At 38.9% G+C, this 22,867-nt stretch overlaps 2 protein-coding genes across 4 annotated transcripts in view; one reads left to right on the top strand and one right to left on the bottom strand.

The window, feature by feature from the left end:
* The window catches only part of agbl4 (AGBL carboxypeptidase 4), a 355,429-nt gene extending 344,558 nt beyond the window's left edge, over window positions 1-10,871 (bottom strand). The window contains exons 1-2 of the mRNA XM_080877453.1: window positions 10,807-10,871; window positions 9,424-9,546 (exon numbers count right to left, since the gene is read on the bottom strand). Of these exons, the coding sequence (XP_080733579.1) occupies window positions 9,424-9,546; window positions 10,807-10,852 (169 nt within the window). The 5' untranslated portion in view covers window positions 10,853-10,871. The remainder of the gene's footprint in view (window positions 1-9,423; window positions 9,547-10,806) is intronic.
* Window positions 10,872-15,432: 4,561 nt separating this feature from the next.
* Window positions 15,433-22,867, top strand: part of elavl4 (ELAV like neuron-specific RNA binding protein 4) — a gene marked incomplete at its 5' end in the record, with an annotated part of 72,134 nt that continues 64,699 nt past the window's right edge. For 2 of the 3 annotated variants that reach the window (XM_080877459.1, XM_080877458.1), the window contains one exon: window positions 16,747-16,878. In XM_080877459.1, the coding sequence (XP_080733585.1) occupies window positions 16,747-16,878 (132 nt within the window). Of the gene's footprint in view, window positions 16,052-16,746; window positions 16,879-22,867 lie in introns of those variants that run through there. The other variant, XM_080877460.1, reaches the window with a different exon arrangement.

Raw genomic sequence — 22,867 nt, 5'->3', positions numbered from 1 at the left:
TTTTCTTTCCTTCTGTAGTACCTTATTTCTCAAGCTTTTTCCGACCATCTCTTTTTGATCTCTGTCTTCTGAATTTTGCTTTAGTCGGGACTCTAATCAATCACTTTTCAGAGGGTCGCTGCAACTGCGACATGACAGTTTCTGGGAGAAAATAAGGCCAGACAAATTAAACACACTGCTGAGTGCTGGAAGAAAAGAAAAATACACTTGAAGCAAAATGAGATAAGCCAACCTACATAAGCAGTGACTAAAGGGACTGTTTTTTCCATGTTATCTTACTACTGATCTCCTTACAGACATTTATTTATTTACTATTGTTTTCTAATTTAAAAAAAATAAGAGAAAGTCTTTGTTTATCAATTATTAATAATGGGTTATTTATAATCTAGAGTAAATCCATGAAGAGGTTGTAGATATTTCATCAAAGCAGTAATGTCAGGGTTGGAAACCTTAATTTATACAGTAATGATCATCTGGGCAGTAAATATTTATTGCTGATGACTAACAGCTAATGAATGTGTAAAAATATAACAAAATATAATTTCAGCTCAGACTAGACTTTTTTATGTCAGTGTATCAATCCAACCCGCTCTGCATTGGAAAATAAGGGAAAATTACTTATTATCCATCACTGCACATGAGCCAAATTAACCTAATGTGTGCCCAGAAGAATAGCAACACCCTAAATATTAATTTGGCGTGAGCTCTCCTGGAAAATATAAATACCACATTTTGTATTGCTCAGACTTAAAACTGTTGAAGATTATTGCTATTACTATTACTTACTCATCACCTCTGCTCAATGTTTCATGGTAAACATTAATGCTTACCATGTTTACCTTGAAACTGATATGGTGTCAAAACTAATTCTAACGACTACTAACATTGTTTTATACCTAAGTAGAATTAACAAGATAATTATTATTAAGAATCTGTGTCGGTAATTAACGATCCGCACACTGCACCACTCTAAATTATATTGCTAATCGGTTATTATGAAACAGTGTGTTTCAGATCATTTTGCAGAGTAACGTGAAAGTAACGCATAGTACAACATAAGTATACGAGTCGTATAACAAATGTCTTGTAATGTACTATATTACTTTTAAGAAAAGTGTTCTGTGTAATATATGTAATAACTTTTTTACTTTACTTTTTTGAGTAATGACCCAACACTGATCACACCAAAGAGGGGGAATACCTCCAATGTGCACAAACATTTGACGACGCAGCATGTAGTTAATTTGCAAGAATGGAGCTGATAAGAATCGATAATGAATCAGAATCACAAATTCTTATCAATTCCCATCCCTACCTGCTCTTTATCAGACGTTGAAACACAAGGCAGGACCATCTTAAATCCCCTGTGGACAGTCACATGACCACAACATGTCATAACATCCAATCAGGAACCAGATCTTTTATAGGACAAAAAATTTGCGACAGAAACATAAAAATATGTCTCCACAAAAAAATAAATAAATAAATAAACAAAAAACAAAACATAATCCATAACATGCTGAAGTTCAAAACAAGTAATATCTAACATTTGAAATTAATGCAGTTGATCAGACAAATTAAAAAATTGCTATATCATCTTATATAGTGTCTGTCAAGTAAAACATTATTATTAAGAAATATATACACAAAATACAATATCAAAGCTCTTAATAAGACACTACACTGCCGTCCGGTATTCCCGTCATCAAGTCTAAAGGGGCGCTTGCATTATTAGATGCAGTAAATACAATATGACCCTCAACTGAAAACACATGAATCCATAAGAAATACACTGAAAAACTGAACATATAATATAACACTGAAATACAAGGAGTCATAAAAAAGGACAAAGTCCATTTCTTCGTTAAGACTTTTTGTAGCTAAATCTCTAGAGTGAAAATCCAATAAAGTTCACGCTGTAAAAGTTAAGTATTAATGCCCGCTTCTCTTTTTGCAAGCTGTACATGCTCAATGCCAATATAACTAAGACAAGACACATTGTGATTCATACGCTTAAAGTGGTGGGAAACCGGACTTTTCTGATCACGATTTCCAATAACACATCTATGTTCGGAAATAATATTTTTCAGAGGTCTGGATGTTTTACCGATATATGCCAACCCACAAGGACATTTAAGCATTTTTATCACATTACTGGTTTTACATTAAATTATTCCCTTAATTGGAAAAGTCTTGCTTGTGTCCGGATGATATAAAATCTTTGTTTTACAAGTAAAATGACATTGCTGACCATCATTGCATTTATAGTTCCCGAGGTAAAAACGCGCCAGTATCTGTTAATAATGGTGGCCATATCTTTAGTCAAAAGTGAATTTTGAATAGCACATTGAATTGCTTTCTTTTAATTCAAGTATTAGGGATATAATACGTATAACCGAACCACTACGAGTAGAAATCAGCATTGTAATTGGGTTTTAATGATCAGAAGCTTGTTTTAAACACTCATATTTCTAACATCTTTTAAAAATCTTTGTTCTAAATCTCCTATTTAGTCTTCAAAAGTCACTATTAGAGCTACATAAGCAACATATGCAGTAGACCTGAGGCACAGGAACACTTCTTTTTTTTAAAATGCTGGATGATATGAACGTAATGAATATCTATCTGTAGCTTTTCTGTACAAAGTGGTGCACGAGAGTTCGATAAGATATTCATTATTTATCTAACTGGAAGTTAATACACAGTCATGTGAAAAAGACTTGTTGTTTGTAAAAAACTAAGGACACGCTTACTGCTTTCACATGAATTAAGAGGGTAATTAGCACCCAGGCGCAACTAATCAAATGCACTTTAACGGATCATCAGAAAGTGTGATCAGCTCTGTAAAAGTAGAAGTTTTGGACATTTTTGTTTTGTCTGGTGCATTCAGGTGTGTCTTAACACAGCAACACAATCTCCCTAAGAGAACACATCCCATCAAAGTCAGCCCAAGGTCAGACCATGTAATCCTTAGGGAAACTGCAATAAAAAAACACACGAGCTACATCTCAGACCCTACAGGCATCAGTTAGCATGTTAAGGTTCATGACAGCACAATAAGAAGAAGACTGAACAAGTATGTCTTGTATGGAAGGACTGCCAAAAGAAAAGTCTTCTCTCTAACAAAGAAAAACAACAAAAACAAAAACACAAGAGTTGCATCTGAACAAACCACAAGGATTCTGGAACAATTTCCTCTGGACAGATGAGACAAAAATGGAGACGTTTGGTCATAATGCACAACCACACATATAGGCACAAACACCTCATACCAGCTATTAGCACTGTCGTGCCACCAGAGAAATTTGTTCAACAGCTCGGCCACCAGCAGGTCATCCAACAAGACCTGCGTAGACCGGGTAGGCCAGGTCCTTCGAAGGATACAGCACCTGAATTTGGACACAGCCAAAGATTCCAAGCACTTCAGCAAATCTACAACCATGGCTGAAAAAGAAAATAATCCAGGTGGTGATTCAGTGGTGATGTCACAGTTCAGACCTCAGTCCAGTTTAAATGCTTTGGTGGGACATTAAGAGAGCTGTGCCTGCAAACTTAAAAAAACTGAACATTGTAGCAAAGGGTGGGCTGAAATCCCTTCGCAACGAGGTGACACACCGATAAAGTCATAGAGAAAATTATTACCATGAGTCAGTGTGTAATTTTTTACTTTCATAGTCTAACAAGCTGTTACATTATTTACGAATCAGGTTAATTACTCAGGCTCAGGAAACACTATGACTTCAAACAGTATCTGACAGCCTTGACTATTTTGGTTGTAGTACGATATGGACATAGCAGTTCGACAATATCTGTTCTCCAGTCTGCAATATAAGTTGGATTGTATTGAGTGAATTGACTGTAAAGTCTATGAGTTGTCTTTATCAATAGACCCCATTAAACACTTGTCACCGCTGGGGAATTTCTTTGATCATGCAAGCCATTGTCAGCAGAGAGCGGTCGGTCTAATCAATGAGTGCCTAATTATATCTGGTGCATGGTCCAGAGGTGCAGTAAAACAATAGGCCTGCGCTGTCAGTGTCGTTCTTTGTACAGACAGATGGCTCTTTAGTCAGCGACATTGTGAGAATGCATTCACAAAAGAATTTTTGGGCTAAAAATGTCAACAGTTGGAGCGTGTGACAAGACAAGATAAGAATGTCATTTGGATTTCACTCTAAAAACAATTAGACTTCTTTTATCACTTTCACGAATCTCTGCCATTTGACACAATACACAACAATAGGCCAGAGCTTAAATGTTTACAGATTAGCAAAATCTTCTATTTCCTACTGTACTACATAAAAAAAAGATCTCAGTAAGTAAAACTCTAAGTTTACATGGGTGTTAATAACACTGGGCAAATTATACAATCCAAAATGTTCAACAAAACCAGTGAGAATGAAAATAGCCACAGTGTTCAAGTTGTACTGTACCAAACACTGAGAGAACTGTCATGCTCATTTTTTAGGCATAGTACAGTAAAAGGCATTTAATGGTTTATAATGACTCTGTGTCAAAGGGCCTGTTGACTGAGACACACTGTATGTAAATCTGTAGGCCATCACTGACTTGATCAGCACAGCACAGACAACAAAGTGAATTAAGCCTCATCTAAATGTAAATTAGGTTTTATACCTTTGGCAAACAGCTTACATAACCAGTGTCTGTTTTAATAAACCAATTAGATTTTATTCTATGCTATATGAAGACGAGAAAATAAAAGCTGTGCTTTATGGAAATGTACACGGGATGCAGATAGCATCAGGAGTCGGGCAAAGATCCTTCCTATAGGTATGCATCATTTTCACATGAAAACATGTGCTTGAAATACTGACTATTCAATCTAGTCTGAGAGAAGTAAAACAGACACAGACTGTCATAAAAGGCCCATTCAATTGCCTTGAGAAATGAACATGTGTGGCAGGAGCTTACATATTTGTCTCCAATTTCCTCTCCCTCACTCGTATCACAAATATCAGACTGAATATATGAAACCAGAAGCTCATTTTACATTCTTGACTTATGCAACCTGTCTTATAAAGTTTGAGCAGAGGTACAACATTTACTGTAAACACAATATGGCAGGTATTCTCAGGTTAGATGAACCTACACTTGTGCTGCTGTTCAACATCTTTAATACAATTAAAGAATGAGGGAACAAATTTTGCTCTTTCACAATTTAACTGCATGTACTTTCTTTACCACAACATTTACATTTTTATCCAAGGATTGTTTTTTTAAAGTTAATCTGTGCAGTCTTATGTTCAGAAATATTATAAATAAGAACTTCTCCCAATGCAAGTTTCCACTTAATAAAAATACATTAAAAAACAAAGTAACTTAGGGTAATTCTGGGTAATTAGTGTTAGTATTATTTATCTGATTAAGAGAGGGGCAAAGAGAACTCTTCCTCTGATAAATTTATAGAAATTTCCATTTGTATTTCTTACCTCATGTTTAATTTTGTCCTCAGGAAACTCAGAACAAGTTAAACAAACAAAAATAAATTAAGAAAATGCCAAAATTTCTGCTTTTTATTTTGTTAAATTTTAATTAAGAATTTAGAATTAAGAAGTAATATTATCTTTAGTAAAGAGAGTGGTACTTTGTTTGCAGCACAACAAACATATGAACAGCAAGAAGTGCTATTGTAGACAAATACATAGATTTCAGATGGAGTATAACTTGTAGAAAAATAAGCACATGTAAAGAATTCTGTAAAAAGCAAAATTACAAACTGTGAAGTGGAACTTTAAAGCAATGCTGTTAAAACCAGTAGTGTTTAAATGAAACAGCAACAGGGCATTAATTTGAGAATATCTGGCAAATATCAATTTATTCCATATTCTAACTTTAGTAATGCATTTACTGGAAAGAGATTAATATCAATTCCATAAATCATTCAGGAGATAAATCCGGAGCCACAGACATGTATATGTTAGCTGATCCCTGTGAGGGAGCTCAGCACCCATTAATCAATGTCTGAGCTCCTCTGGCCATGTCATCTGGGGGAAAAAAAGGCAAATTTATAAAAAGGGCAATTACCACACTGATATTGCAGAAAAATCCTCCTAATATAACCCTCTACTACTACACATTTGTACTTTCCTTCACATATGAGTCTGATAAGGTTTATCTATCCCACTATATGTCTATAAAAGATTGTCTTTCCTCTTGTGAATAAGCCTAACCCAACTTAATTGTTAGTAGTAATCCACTGACCTCCAGGTTGTTGAAAAAGTGCATCAGAGAATCAGCACTGGAGAACAACACTGACACTGACACCAAAGTCAGACAACAGAAAGTAAACAGGGAGAAGTTAAAGCTCATCTGAGTCTGCAGAAACCAAAATGGGCTTATCTGTGGAAATATGAAATCTGAGCACCATCTGAACCTAATCTCCACACAGCGATTCAGTCCCAAAGAGAGCCTGCTGGTTCCCTGATTTATTCTGCCTACTTGGTGCTTGAGTGTTAGCCTGCTTGTGGGTCTAACCAGCCGACCTTGTCGGTGCTGAAAACATGCAGTTCTTCATTTTCGCTTTAATGCCACTCCACTAGCAGAAAGCAAGGCCATTAACAAAGGAATCTGGAGCATATTTAACTTCATCTTACTTTATGCGTACAGCAGCCTCAATTCAATTATATAATTGATTTTTTTTTTCAATCAAACAATGAAAATTAATTGTGGAAAATAATCAACACTACAAGTGGCTATCTTTCTTCTGACCTACACAAAATACCTAGCTGGATTTCCTCCACAACAAATGCGACACTGCTGAGGGGAAGCAAACAGACTGCTATCACAGTACCACCACAATACCACATAGCTGTACCATGTGTGAGTCAATGTCAGAAAAAACTACATGGCGTGCTCCTAAGTCCAGCTTCAGACTTCAGATACATCGCTGTTGACACAAGAAGAAAATGAAAATGATTTGAACCAATGAACCAATATCAGTTAAGCAACTAAAGGTAAACAGAGTTAAATTTAACATTTGTCTATTATGTTTTTATGATTTGTTGGGTTTTTGTTATACCAACTTTTTTACCTTCTTTTTATATTTGCAATTCACAGTAAATGATAACAGCAGGTACATTAGCATACGTTAGCTAACTAAGCAGTTGTATCTTGTGTCTAAAAAACAAGAATCTTAAAAAACGCTAAATTTAATGGCGTTTTGGCCCAACATGAGTCAATTAAGACCCAAAATAATAAACAATATTCCTGCGGTAATCATAGCAGAGAGTTCGTTAACTACCTCAGATTAAGAGAAAATAATATACTGATAAAAGCTTCCTGCAGCTCCCTGGTGGTTTGTTACTTTCCATTTCATGCTAGGGAAAAGATCATTATTGTTCCACGCTTTTCACAGCAGAGCTCGAATAGGTTGTCAAATCCCTATTAAATACAACCTAATTAATTTGTTTAGTTTAGTTTTGTGATGTGTTGGAATGTAAATCTTTTAAGAGAGATCTTTAAGTTGATATGCCTTTATAAGTATGTCTGTCCAGGTATCGGTTTGCCCTCTTGTGGATGTAACGCAATATATAAATGGTTCGGTCCTGTGTGGGCAGAGGTTTGAACGAATAATCAAATTTGAACAAGAGCCAATGAAGTATTCCGCAAAATGTGCATTGTAAAACATTTGTATTTTATCGTGTATATAGAGAATGAGTAAATGTTTGAACAACAGCACTATATTTTTTACAAGCCTACATACTACGTGCATATATATCCACATTTAAGCATGAGCTATACACGTTATCTAGAATGTAACAGCACAACGGCCTCTATTTTAAAATTCCTGGGCTAACTACTATTTTTGCCTAGTAAATATTTTAAAATCCCAGAAACTTTTATATAAAAGTGTAAGAATGAGGACTTGTCCCTATTAATGGTGCGGATGGTGTCCAGAGATCTGTTTTTACATTCTGTGCTCTCTGGTCATGCCTCTGTCAGCAATGACCAGATTGTTCAAATATGTGGGTTCAATTTAGAAAATGAAATAAAAATGCAGCTAAATGCAATATAATGTGCATACATAGTAGTTGTGTATAAAAAGGGAAACGCCAGCAACTTCTGGAAAAAAAAATTAAAAGTGGAGCATCTTTTGTGTCTAAAGCTCTGTGGTGTGTTTGACTGCTTAAACAAAGAGACTGCTGTGCTGAATATGCTGCTTTAATGCAGCCTCGGTAAAAACTAAAAATGTGACTGTCTCCCATAAAATTAAGGTAACACTTACTACTGTTAACAACACGAGTTGCATCTTGGAACTTCTTTAAGTCTTCCAAATTAGTGCTAGGGCAAGCAGAAATCACAGCTTCATCAGGAGATTGCAGTCAAACACGCAAATCAAATTGATTCTCAACTGCTAGATAAGGAAAAACAAGGCAGGGGGAAAAAAACAGAGTGCAACAGGGTTGTTGCCCAGTTTACTGTGAAAAGATTTCAGGGATCAATAGTACCAGCATCTCATCCACTTTCACAACAACAACAACAAAAAATTTCTGAACTGTGAGGACCCTGTGTATGGATAAAAAGTTTTAGAAAACAATTTCAGACAAACGAAATGGAAGATAACAGACAGGATGATGTAGAGATCGCAGGTTTAGTTTATGCTCTCGCTGACACACACATGGAGACACTAAGGGAGCAAAGCCACATTGCAGACAATCTAGGTGATGTAACAAACACAAACTTTTTTGTTAAAACTTGCAAGCTCAATTAAAAAGGTAGCAAATACTGTATTCTGACCACAACCACGCTCCAGCCCAGGAACATAAATAACAGATGTCATAGGTTGCCACTTTGTCTATCGAGTTTTTTTTAATTATTGTTTAAAAAATTTAGATTCAGCCATGGAAATACAAAGCGAGGGCAAATATACAAGATGCTAGCTAACAATGGACAGAGGCATGTCAGATTTAAAATTGTTTTAAACTACAAATATTAAGATCACATAACAAAAGAATTGTACAAATGTTCAAACAGCATCTAGCTAAAGCTGACCCACTGATTGCTTTTGGGTAACTACAGTCAGTGTGCTAGGGCAGCAGTGACAACCAATAATATTCGGCTTCAACACAGGTCTTATGACAGTACATAAGACCTGTGTTAGATAGCCTGTGTTATCTAACAATAGATTTTTTTCAAATGTCAGCATATATACCCACCCTTCACTGGGAACCTGGGTTGCATGGAGAAGAAGGGATTGTTGTGATTTGGTCACTGTGCTTGCAGGATGTGGGTAGCTGTCAGTACAGCATCTGATCTAACAATTATCAATTATCTGACTTTTCTGCTAAACAAATCTGCTTAAAAAAAAGTGTCAGCCAGCATGAGAAAGTCTTGCTTTTCCATCCAAGTGTGCACCCTGTAATTATGTCTAAAGGTTAAATATTGTGTTTTGCAGTTACTCACCACTTTCAAAGCATGCATCAAAAACCAGATGTCCTTTTCGTGGAGTTCCTGAGTATCCTGGTGGGCTCACCATCAGCTTGTTTACGTTGCCCACCAAGGCATCCTCTCCCCCAGCTTCACGGCCTAAAGAACAAGTGCAAAATGTAGAGTTTAACTTTACTCAAAGGAGTCTCCGACCACTGTGTGTAAACCCTTAGTTCCCAGGTGTATATGAAAATTTCATATAATATAATACAGTTGTTGTTATTAAAGTAAGGACAGGTATTTACTCCAATAGAAAAAAGAAATGGTTCCTTTTCTTATGTTGTTGTCATGTTGACTTTTATTAGAATGAAAAAGGAGACACACACACCAAGTCTATAAAAAATACAAGATATAAGGATAGGGATAACTAATTCACATAATGTTGTTGTTAAATGTGAAGCGCCACAACATCAACAGTATAAGAAGTGTTGATTTTATATATTTTATTGGTATTAGTAATTAGCACTAAGTGGTAATTAGGCTGTTCATTTCAACAGACAATTTCAACACATGGTTACTTTTCCTTGAACAAGTGAAGTACAACTGGACTTTTAATAAGTTAATACCATAACTCATTTCCATTTCTTACGCCGTTGCTCGTTAATAAAATAGTAGTATATTTAGTTTAGATCTTTAAAATTAAAACAATAAATAAAGCTGCGTTTTGTACAAATATGCAAACAACAATAATCAGGAAGGTGGCAAAGAGGTTTTTTTCACAACTGTGGAGTCCAAAGATGGTAATTAATAAGATAAAATTTTTAAAAAAAGCATAAGTGAACTATGATAAACATGATAAAACCCCTGCCACAACAAATATTATTATTGGTTTAAATGTGCGTTTTGTTTGTTTAATCCTCCCCCCATTACAGTGGCGTGTACCATTTGTTAAGAACTGCTCATTTACGGTAGCTTTCATTTAGAAGGATAAGAGACAAACACCGGTTTTAATCACCAAGAGAAAACTTCAGATACAACGGAAAGCTAATTAGCTCCACACCAGTTCACTGCAGTCTGAGTAACAAAGCTAGCTAACACAATTTAACAAACAGTCTGCTCGGCTATGCAGCGGTTAACTTTGTCATGGCAGCAATTATCTAAACGCACATGTAGCTCATAATATGGTTGAATAAAGTCAACAGCAGCACAGCTAGCTCACGCTTGCTGGTGACAGGACTGTGTTTACATTTTTGCACCTGCTAGCTAGGAGGTTAACACGCTTAACGTTAGCGTCCATAAAAAGAGACCTAGCGAGCCAGTCACGCGCGCATATTATTGTGAGATAACGGGCTATCACGCGCGTCCCTCTGTTTGTATAGCAATGAACAGGTTGCCGTGTTAAAGCTCATATTTACACACCAGCGTCGACATCGCTAACAGTGTTCTCCTCCATCTTCCTCTCCATCTGCTACAAAGCAGCCGACGCTCTCTGGGAGTTACCACGGCAACGGAGCAAAAGGAAGCAGGAGAGGCGCTGCAACCTTCATCAGGGAGCCGCTGCACAGAAGACACCCAAGAAATCGGTTCTCCCGGGCAATGAGTAAGTAATAAACCCGGTGTTTGATTATGTTTGTTTAGTGGTTACAAAAATCATTAAATATTAAATATTAAATATTGAAAGTAAGCTGTGATTTATCAAAGCATGGTTGGTTCAGGACAAACAAAAAACTGCAACTCTGAAAAGGTCACTCACAGAATTTCAAGTTAGTAAGAAAGGAAGTGAAGTTTGTGACTTTTGTTCTTGAGAAGGACTGTATACGCAAAGTGTTTTACAATATAAACTAAAATACATGGATAAAACCAAACATGCACAGGTAGGTCCAAAGCTTCTTTTTAAAGTTATCAGCAGGGTCGACCGATCTTAAATCCATTGGAACTTGGAAGCACACCATGAAAAGCACAATCTCCAGCACCTGGATCTAGGTATAGCCAACAAGTATTAATCAGCTGATCTACTATATGAAGTTTGGATGAAGTAGTTTACTAATCTAGGGAGGCATCTGACCATGAGGAGCTCTGAAAGTGGTCACTAATATCTTAAACTGAACTCTAAAGTTTAAGAGGAGCCAGAGGAGTGTAAATAAGACACAACTGGTGTCACCCAGAAGGTCGAAGTCCCTGGAAAACTTCGGGAGTAAGCCTTCCTTCTTATTACACATGCATTTCAAACGTATACTGAATTAACATCAAGGCTAAGAGTAATTAAATAAAATGGTGGAAAACCTTTATGGTTCAAGATTTGATATCTTGTAATTCTTCTTCTAACACACACACACACACACACACACACACACACACACACACACACACACACACACACACACACACACACAAATATACATTCAAAAGAATAAATAAATAAATATTTTTTAAAAACCTAGTTTTATGTTGGATTCATGGCACTGGATAAGTTTGTCCTGCTTTTCAGGATGATGTACAGGCTATGGCTGTAGTGAGTATTCTTTCTAAAGTGTCCGTTAAGCTGTTCACTGATGCTTCCTAGCTGGATGCCAATAGATGGTTAGAATTTGGCAGTTTTTATCACCCACTGCAAAGCCCTGTGGTGTTGCCCCATGCACAAGCCATACAAGTACACCAACAATGTACACTGGCGACATTTACATTCTACAGGAATCAGTAAACTAGACAAGACTCCCATTGCAAATTAAATAGTAATCTGTATACTGCACCCTCCTCAGTTTTATTGCAGTCATACCTGAAATAAACCTCATTTTGAAGGTATTTTCAGAGAAAAAGCCAATCAATGCAAGCAGCAGCCAGAGATTCTGAATTATCCTGCAGATTGATTAAAGCTGGAGATTTTCTAGACAATTGGAGCAGAGATGTCATCAAGGCCAATCAAGCCTGGCCCTATTCCTTTCCCATTACAAAGGCTGCACCTGATTAAGTACATCAAATGAGCAGCGGCACAACTCCTGGAGCAAGAGCATACAGGCTGCTGCAAATTTTCAGGTTATAAGCTGTGTGTAACAGGACTAAATGAATAAGACAAGAGAGAGGGCAATGGGTTTTTTTTCCCCATGTGCATGTGTGATCTGTATTTGATGTCGAGCATCAACAGGCCACTGAGTAGATAGGTCGGACTGATTATTTCTCAGATGACAGGAAGAGAATACTGGGCTCCTGTGTAATATTTTGTTAAAATTGAAAATTGAATAGCTGTCCGCCATGCCATGTCATTCCTTTAACACTATGCCAATTAAAGAGCTGTACGGTGGTACAATCATTCATTTTCAAGAGAGAGATTGAAATTAAATTATGGAGCATGAGAAGAATGAATTAGACACGCTACATGTTCCCTTGTTTCTCAGCTCTTATCAAATAGAGAGGCTGCATGGGAGTGTTCGGATGTTCCATAAGATCCTGGCTATGGATACTCGGTGTAACTACATCTCATGGCTGAAACTCACATCAGTTTGTGAAAGACAAAATTTTATTCCAAAAACTTACCTGACATTATAACAGTACCTGTGAAATAATGGTATCCTGCAGTGAAAGTTAGGACAGGACATAAAACTTGTTTTATCATTTAAATGCCTATGCACATTAGCGATATTACAGGAGAACGAAAAGGTGCATGAAATCTTTTTATGGCTTTCCTCTTCTTTTAAAGCTTTACATTCAACAATAGTGTGTCCTCTTAAAAAATGCCTGAAGAAGTTGAAATCTTTCTTTCTCCCCAAGTTGCATGTGTGCTTTACTTCTACTTACTGGTGTCTGCTCAGTGGATCACCGAAACCAGAATAACACAAAAGAGAGGTTCCACACATGTTGACTCTCAAATTTTAATTATCTCTCATGACAGTGTATTTTCACACGCCTATAAAAATATATTTGACCCCTCTGAACATACGATCGTGCTTCACATGTAGACAGTCCTGTCATGGTTAGTGTGGCTTGGTAGTGACTGGATTACACACCTCATCATTTAAATCAGTGGAAAAAATATACAAAAAATATATTTTTTCATTCTTTCAGAAAGATAGTCTTTCTTCTGAATCGCAAACTGATCAAATGAGTCAGCATTTGTAGCTTTGTGCCACAAAAAAAACACTGACACAAAGAATTTCTGTGAGGTTTTTTTTTTATCCCGGCATATGTGTATTCAAGAGGACGAAATCTGTGTTTTTCTACATTTGTATTCCAGCAACTACAGGGAAATCCTTTTTACTCCAGCCAGCTGAGGACATCCACGCATATAGTCCATCATCGATGAAGAAACAAGTCATGCAAAAATAAAAAACACAGGGCACAAGAGGCTCAGAGTTGGAGATGGGCAGTTGTGTGAGGCCGGGTGCAGAGGGCTTAGTAGGGAAGTAGAGACCATCCGGCAGTACATAGAGAATCACTATGGTGACAGCAATCAGGGGGCTCAGGGGAGTGAGGCTGGGTCAGAGAGGAAGGCTTGAGAGGCAGCTGACTGAGGAATCAGCTCTCACTCTGAATGATTCAACTGACAGCTCCCCCCAGGGCTGTGCCGGACCAGCCGTCCCCAGAGACCGCGGCTTTACGGAACAGGGATGCGGCTAGCAGTCCTTTTCTAAGGAAAAAATAAATAAAATAAGTGGAATTGGAGCCAAGACGGCGCAACAGTGCCATAACATAGTAATGCTGTTAATGACACCATCACTTAACTTGCTACAGCGAGCAATTTTCTTTTAAAGAAAAGGAAAATGTGCTAATTTAAAACATGTAAACAATATTACGTGCCGCATCCTTGATGTGAGTGTGAGTCTCTCTACATATATTTCCCTCCCCTGTTGACATAAACATCGGTTAAAAGTAGCAATTTGCTAACACACTGCTTTACACCTTACCATTACCCCTTCTATCATCCATTCATCATCACCCACTCCTCTCCCTTTATCTGACACTTTCTCTGTCTGTTCCTCCCTCTCTCCACTGTGCTGGACAGCATCCACCTAAACAGATGGTTCAGTGTCAATAGGCTGCTATTAACTGGCCGCTCTCCCTGCTCTGATCCAAGACAGCAAAAAGCACATTTAAAGCACTGGGAATAAATGCTGTGCCACACTCATGAAGCTAAGATTTGATTAGCGCAGACGACGACGAGCCCATTTACTTTAAAACCGTCACCCTCATAAGCTACTTTTTTTTCTGTTAGTTTCTCAGAAATAAGCACAAATTGCATGTTTACCACATCAGATGCAGGTGTGGTATTTTTTTTATGTATTGTTGACTGAGTTCAAGGATCTAGTGACTCATATTCTTGGCTCACATCCCCTTAATATTTATTTATTTTGCTTTTCTCTTCCATAGTTCGGATCTCCTGCCATGTCTGTGACTAGCTGCTTCGTCATCTCTGTGCCACACCCTGCTGAGGAAAAGGACAACTGCCTGACCTTGAGGCTTGCATCTGCTCAACCCTCACTTTTTCCATCGCTGGTAGATATTAATAAGAGGTACCCTTAATTTCCACTCCCTTGTGGTTCCTCCTCAGAAGGTGCAGATTTGACTACATTCCATTACTTTATTTTTTAGCCACATGAAAGAAAGCACTAAATGCTTCCTTCTTTCCGGAAAGCCTTGATAGCCCTTTTTCAAATGTAATCTACATCATAATTAGACCCAAACAATATGAGTTTTCGCACTTCCTAGAATATTAGTTAATGCCGGTTGAATGTTCGATCTGACGATGAAGCGAGAGCCAGTCTAAGTATAAATGTTCCTTTACAATCTGCATCTGTGTGTTATAGACACACCCAAAAAGAGGAGAGAAGAGGATAATATGAAAGGAAAGATAGGAGTGGCACGGAGAGGAAGGGATGTGGCGGCGATGGTGTCGCTGCTGCTAGAACAGTCTTCCCACCTTGTGGTAGCACGGAGAACTGTAGCTGCCTCAGTGCATGAGCAATGGGGGATGAGAGAGAGATGGAGTGAGAGAGATAGAGCGAGAGCATAGGAGAGAGCCAGAGGGAGCGATACACAGAGAGAGCGAGAAAGAGAGAGAGAGAGAAAAAAGGGAGGGGAGTTTAAACTAAGTGCAATGTTTTGGGACAGGCTAATCTGTTAGTGAGCAGTGTGAGGATCGGAGCGTATTGTGTGAGCCAGTGTGCGGGGGACAGATAAGGGAGCCAGCCAGCCCGCCAGCCCGACCCACCGACCCACCGACTGCCTGACTGCTTGTTTTAATGTGCTGACTCTGGGGAGATTTTAAAAGACAGCATATTGACTGCTTAGACGTGTGCGGAGACCCTGGGCACAAACGCCACCACTACAGCCACAACGAGCAGAAGTGCATCAGCAGACAGGGGAGAAAGAGACAAAAACTAGAGGACTGAAATATCACAACTCCAGAATCAGAAAATTAAAGAGGATTTTTTTATCCCCCTCTTTTTAAATTGATTTGATTTTTTTCTTTCTTTCTTTTTTTGTGTTCCTGGGACTGACTCCCAACTGTAGAAAAAAAAAGAGGAGGTAGGAGCAAAAACAACAACAACAACAACAACAAAAAAACTGAAGAAAATCTGAAAATAAAAGGACAGAACGAAAAAAAAAAGCACCGAATCTGAACATGTTCGAAATAAGCCGAACACTCAACGCTGCTTTGTTGAGCAATGAGGTAAAGACATTTGGATTTGCTTATTCCCTCCGCACCTCACCTGTGTGTGTCTGCTGCCAACCATTCTGTCATGTGTGTTATCGTATGTCAGTGTGTGTGCGCGAGTCTTTACACTTCTATATGCTCGTAGCTAGAAGACAGAGGGGATGATTGATAACAGCAGCTGTTTATTATATTTCCCAGCACGATGCTTGGTGCAGAAAAGGGGACCGCAACGCTTCTCACCCTCACTCATCCCGCCTTGTAATAATAAATGGCGAGCCAGTGTCTAGACTTTATATCCTCCTATTGTAACAAAACTAAGGTAGCCTTTAAACCCATCAAACATAGGCTTGCTTGTGAAATTGTCCACCTGGGGCTAAAATTGCTTGTGTGCCTTCATGTGCGCCTACGGTATGTCTGTTAGCGCGAGTGCGTATGGCTGTGCGTATGCTCACACGTGCATTTGTGTGAAAGCAAAGGGTTCTGTAATGCCCCTCTGCCTCCCTCTTTCTTCATGTCCCCCACCCCCCACACTCCCTCTTCTGTCCTTTACCATCGTCCTTCCTACCTGCTGTTATCTGCTCTCCTTCCCTTTCTCTCACACCTATTCTCTCTCTCTCTTTTTTATCCCCCCCCCCTGTTTCTGTCTCTGTCCTCCCTTCTCCTCCCGTGTCTCTGTATGAGTGTGTGTGTTCTGTGAGCAGCATCTCAAGATGATGGCGAGGTACGGGCAGCTCTCGGGACTAGCAGCCAGTGGCGTGGGCTCCGTCCCTGAGACGCACTCGCCGCTATTTCCCAGGGATCTCCTGTCATCGCCAGCCCAGATGGGCTACAGGTCACCCCTGGTAAGAGGATAGACAGACCAATATTTATCTCCATCCTTTTAATGAATGATGGCATAGGAACAAGAAGTGAATCAGGGAGAAGCGATGGTAGTGGTAGTAGTAAGTGTGTGTGATAATTGTGTGTGTGTGTGTGTTGAGGAAAAGAACAAAAGGGCAGAAAGAGAGCAAATCAATTGTGGAATTCTGCCTGTATCCCCAATGGATAGTATTAGTAAATATTTACATTGTTATGTTTGTTCAATTATGGACGCCTACTCTGTCTTTAGCCTCTGCCAGTCAGACTGTTATCAAGGGAATTTGAGGTGTTTGTGTGTGCGTGCATGTGTGTATGTGTGCATTTGTGAGTGTAATATATTTCCTGTTTGTTGAATTTTGTCAATGTTGTTAGGAATCTAAAATATTCATTTATCTGCTTACTGCCTGACGATGAATTAATTGATGTGTAGTAAATTAAAAAGAGGGCCACAAGCGCAGCTGTTAAAATTCCAGACTTTTTACGACAACCTCGACATTCAACGAATGCATTTGAACACCCTGAGGAGCCCGTGTGTGATTTTAGAAGACCGGTCAAATCAGTTAGATTTCAGTTAACGTCTGAGAAAGCCACGTTAGCAAGCGGAGGCAGAGAGACTGTAAATAGTCGGGATATTTTGCGCCGGAGTCAACATTACTCTGCAATTTACATAGAAACGATTACTTCAGGGGAACGGGAACGAGAGAGAAAAAGGGGCATGAGAAAACCCCGAGCGTTTAGGCAAAAGAGCTGTAAGAAAATCCCTGACTCGCCGCATTAAAGCGACATGAAGCTGTGGGTGTCTAATCTGCTGTGGGCTCTTCATTGGTTCGGCTCCCCTTCAAACTGGCTCAGATCCACACCCCAGAGCCTCCCGGAAGCCATCATAACCCACTGTCATGCTGCTGACTGTATCCAGGGGTTTCCGTCAAGTGTATGCAAATACACGGCGAGGATAAGCATTGAAATGCGTCCGCAAGGAGCTGAGCTTCAAAACTGTTTTTCCACTTTGCCTTTTTGCTTTGAATTCTTACGCCAGTTCAAAGACATCTGTCCAGTGCTTAGTTATTATACACAGCACAAAGCATGTGTTTCCCACTGCCCGTTCAGACTCACAACAGTGTTATCAGCTCTTTGCATAAAGCTGCCAGACCATGAATTTTTTCCTGAAACCAACGGAACTAATTACTTCAGTTTATTATGTGAATGGGATTGACATGTAAACATTTTTTTGACTGTTATCAGCATCTTATTAGATGGAATTTTAAAGAAATAACCAGTCGGTCGCAGGGTGGAGCATGATGAGCAGATGACTAATTGCACATTGCATTAAAATTTACAAACAGCATAAAAATTTTTTTTAATTCAACACATTTTTATTATTAACTGAGTGACAGTCGGGTCCTCATCACAAATAGCTTCATTTCTAGTAAAATGGTTCTTTTTGGGCATTTTGCACATTCGCCATCAGTGTGTTTCTAGCAATGAGCCACATCCCTGTGTGTGTGTCTGTGTGTGAGCGATCAAGCGCCTAGGTAGGCGCATACACTTGTGTATTTGTTTGACAACGTGCGCGTGTATGCCTGCGCATGATTACCCTGGTTAAAAAAGACCATCGTTAAAGTGATTAATGGTGCCTTCATTAAGCACAGCAAGATCATTTGCATACATTAGATGAATGTGCTGGAAGATTCTGGTGGCTTTGGTGTGTAGAGCCTCAAAAGCAGCAACCTCTACCTTGGTGCTTTTTTATTTGTTTTGTCTTTTTAATTGTGCAGCGGCAGCCAAACATTGCTTTACCTTTTAAAAAGAGGCAAATTCATTATTTAGCAAAATTCTTTGTCATTTAATCAATCCAACAGTTTAATATTGTTACAATTTAAAATTAAGACACTGGATTGATCTTCTATTGGTGTAAATTACTACTTTGATAAATGGATAAATATCTTGTTTAGCTTCAGTTTGTTTAGAGCATTCACGTGCGTGTTTGTGCTAAACGTTTCTGCCTGTGTGTGCGCATGTTCACAGTCTTACGTCTCGCGTTTTAAGCTCTAGGACAACGTGTTTAAGAGAGCATCCAAAAAATTAAATTCTGAATCTATTAGAACACACGCAGCAGACAGAGGAGCATAAAATTAATGAAGCTCAAATGCAAATCTTACGCCGGAGTAAGCACACCCACCACATCGGTTTACAGCACTAGAATGACCTGGTTGACCACCTTGGGCAAAGGGGGTAAAATGTAGATAACGTGTAGAAAAACTTAATTGTAAATGATTCAATTTTTCAGTCACTGGAATCTAATTTTCAAAAGCCCACATCTAAAAACCTGCAGTGCACCGTGCTTCAGAGCTGAATGCTGTTAATTTGTAGAAAGCTCCACTGATTACCCACTGCAGGCAGCTGCTGTTCTCTATGTGACACAAGGCTTTGTTTGACAACTCCAATCTTTAATGTTTCAACATTTGAAAAAAAAAAAAAAAAGAAGCTGCCTAAAGCCGTTCATCAACAACGCAGCAACGAAAAGCAAAGAGGGACAAAGAAGAGAAAGGGGGCTACCATAGCTGTTGGCAAACGTGTGTAGCCACGGTATATTAACAGCCAGCAGATAGTTAGAGGTCATCTCTATTTCATAACAATGATTAGCTTCTTCCATCTGCCGCTCACTGCATTTCCCCTCTACTTGATTGCAGTGTTCTCTGTATCCAGGAAATTAGTTCATTTGTGCTCCACAACCCTGCTGTCACTGAGGCACAAACAGGTGCAGCAGACTGAGCGACGCCACAGAGGGAAAACAACGTTCACAGGAAGGGAAACGGAGATGGAGATATGTGCAAAAGCAAGAATCGACCGAAATAATCGCGAAACAAGTACGATGGCAGTTAATTAACATTGAGATCTGACAAAAGCAAATGCTGCTGGTTTATAATATTTTGAACCATTAATTTATCTGCCAAGCAGCTGAGAATGAAAAGTGTAAGGAAAAAGGTGCTAAAGCGAGAAGGCCAGTAATATTCTCTTTATAACTGTAGCACAATAATATGGTTTGAAGCCGTGCTTGTTTTAGCCAAGCTTGTTTAGCTATAGGGGGCTATAAGAGGAGGGGGGGGTGCTAAAGCACATTATGACGGAAATATGCTAGAGAATTTACACGCAACATCGCAGGAACAGAAACTGTAGAGCTTACACGTATATGTGTGTGCGCGCATGTGTGTGTGTGGGCATCATGTCATGTTTGCACTTGATATGAGCACATGTGGTGTGTCAGTTACGGGGAGCACAGAGAGGGGCAATGCAAGGGGGGCCTGCAGGGTTCAGATTTGTTGTGTGTGTATGCACGTATAGTGACCACCAGTGCTGCAGGGAGGGCCTAGTGATCAGCAGCTGAGCCTGTGTCCCGCTGGGAGCCATCACTGCAGAATGGAGCAGGTGTCTGCAGGCTCATGCACACACACACACACACACACACACACACACACACACACACACACACACACACACACACACACACACACACGTGTATTTTCTCTTGTTTGCTTTTTTCCTTACTGTATTTTTTTCTCTCTTGGAGTCTTTTTTATTTTGTACAGCATAGCACATTCGAAAGCCTGTTAATGTGTGCAGCATACCGTCATTGACTGTCACCTTTTTTTCATGCTTATCCACTCTGTATACTAAACACAAACAATAGAGTACCCCACCAATAGGCCGCTGCAGTGTCATGTGTCCACGCCCAGCCAAAGGTCACCTGTGGCTCCACTTATGTAACGGCAGTAGTAGGGCTCAGATCAGACATCTTCGAAGCGTGTAGTCCTCTAATTCAAATGTAAACAAAAAAGGTCACACCCACCACCAGAAAGTAAAGCAGAACCTGCTGTTATTCCCACACTGACTCACAAGCCTTTTAATACATGGATTAACTTAGTCATAGTCATCACAATTATCACAGTTTACGTTGTAGGGGATTATAATTCCGTAGTGGGCTTGTAAATTGTAGTGCGGATTTTACGTCACGTCTGTGGCCACATTTATGCAGTTCAGCACACTGAATGAAATAATCTCACTTCTTGCTGTTCAGTTTTCTTCCTTAATTCCAAAAAAATATTTAAAAAAATCCCAGGGCTGCCCTTTTGCCTGGCAATATATAACATTTAATTTCAGAAACAAATTTGTTCCCTCTCTTGGACAATGTTTTCACATCCAGCTGCTGTTATTTCATTTGGCTTAAGAGGATAAATACAGAAAGAATAATGCGACAGGCAAGACTGGAGAGAAAGAGCTATTGTGTTCCCGAATGTTGCGAGTTCTTCGTGTTTTGCTGTTTGCAAACAATAAATATGTAAAAATAGAAACTTTCTTCAGATGCTATTCAGAAGTGAAGTCCAAGGCAGAGGCTAAAATGTAATTTTAGGTCAACATATTTCTCCATTTAAAAAGCAGTTTATGCTGTGTGTGTTGAATTATTCAGGGTTAGTGAATTTATTATAAAACTGACAGTCAATGTACTACGGATATGTCAACCTTATAAACCTTGACAAAAGACGCATTAGCCAGTGTAAGACCTTTACTGCGCTGCCTCCATCTCTGATGATAATCTCATCAGATGGTTTAAGCTCAGTCTTCTCCTTTACAATAGACACAAATTTATAATGCAAACAAAATCCCCTTTACAAAAAGAACATTAGATAGTCTCTTTTTTTGCCCATTTTGTAGGTGAGAACTCATTTTAAGATCGGCGATGTGAGGAAATGGGCCTCATTGTTGACAGCCAGACGCCTGTTGATGCTGAGCTGACAAATGGTGCCGATACTTGAGCGATTGTCTGCGTTTGAGATGCTGGCATTTTGATGAACAACACTGTTTTTTACTCTCTCAAAATTGATGGTTTCAAAGCCAACACGTTTTTATCGATTCGTTAATTGCCGGGGATGAGGCAAAGTATCCGTTGTCACAAATGATGAATGGCTGACTCGTGCAATAACGCAAATGAAGAATGACCGGTGACGTTAAAGCAGCTCACTGGTTTCTAACAGTTGGAGCATATGTTGGCTTGACTTAATGTATAAAAAATGATGGGGGGGGTTTCCCCCGTTGATTAGCTTGCATAAAATGCAACCAAAATCCAGCTATACTGAAAAAACTCCTACAAATATATTTTGTCTGCGGTAAGGCTAACAACTAACAGCAGCAGCATCTTTATCTGCTAAACCCTCCATTAATTATAAATGTACCCTAATAGCATAGCATATGCAGTGTTTCTTGTATAATCTTAATATGTATGATTATTTGTGAAGTAACTGGGTAGATGTTAGAGAGTTACAAAATAAATGTAATTGCTATCTGGGAAAATTATGCAATTAAATCACAGTTACTAATAAACATACTGGCGGATATAAAGGGTTATATGGGGAATATAAAATCTGGGTTTTTTTGCATGTTATTGCAAAATTTACTTCATTTGGGATATTCGCTGATAACTTGGGTCAGCAGAGCCACCGTGATAAATTTGCATGCCAAATTTCAACAGCAGGATGGCTTACAACAAGTTATCTCTACTACTCAGGAGGCTCCGATCATTTGGCAGTATGAATTTAAATTTTGAGTGTTGCTTTTGATCGATTCTCTTGTTTGAATTTGCACCACCTCTTGGCTGCCAGTCAGTGCACATTGCTCTATCCTGAAACTCGAATACCAGGGCGGGTTGCCAAGTCGTTGGACAGGAACGGCTTTCGGGACCAGAAATTGAACAATATTTTCCTTCTAAAATTAGAAAGCGACGGTAATATTACTGGACAGACTATTTACCAGTGGCAGAAATGCTGTCAACATCATGGGGATTTATCTAGAACCTGTAGAAATCTTTTGTAATATAATATTTATATCCTTTTGGAAACATACATTTTATATGTTGCTTTCCTTTCAGGACTTTAAAATATTTACATTAGGTGTTGCTTTTTTAATAATCTGTACCTTATT

Source organism: Rhamphochromis sp. 'chilingali' (assembly GCF_963969265.1).
Source record: "Rhamphochromis sp. 'chilingali' genome assembly, chromosome: 3".
In the NCBI taxonomy this organism is placed as follows: Eukaryota; Metazoa; Chordata; class Actinopteri; order Cichliformes; family Cichlidae; genus Rhamphochromis; species Rhamphochromis sp. 'chilingali'.
Note: the sequence above shows the minus strand (reverse complement) of the source record. Positions and strands in the feature narration are given on the sequence as shown.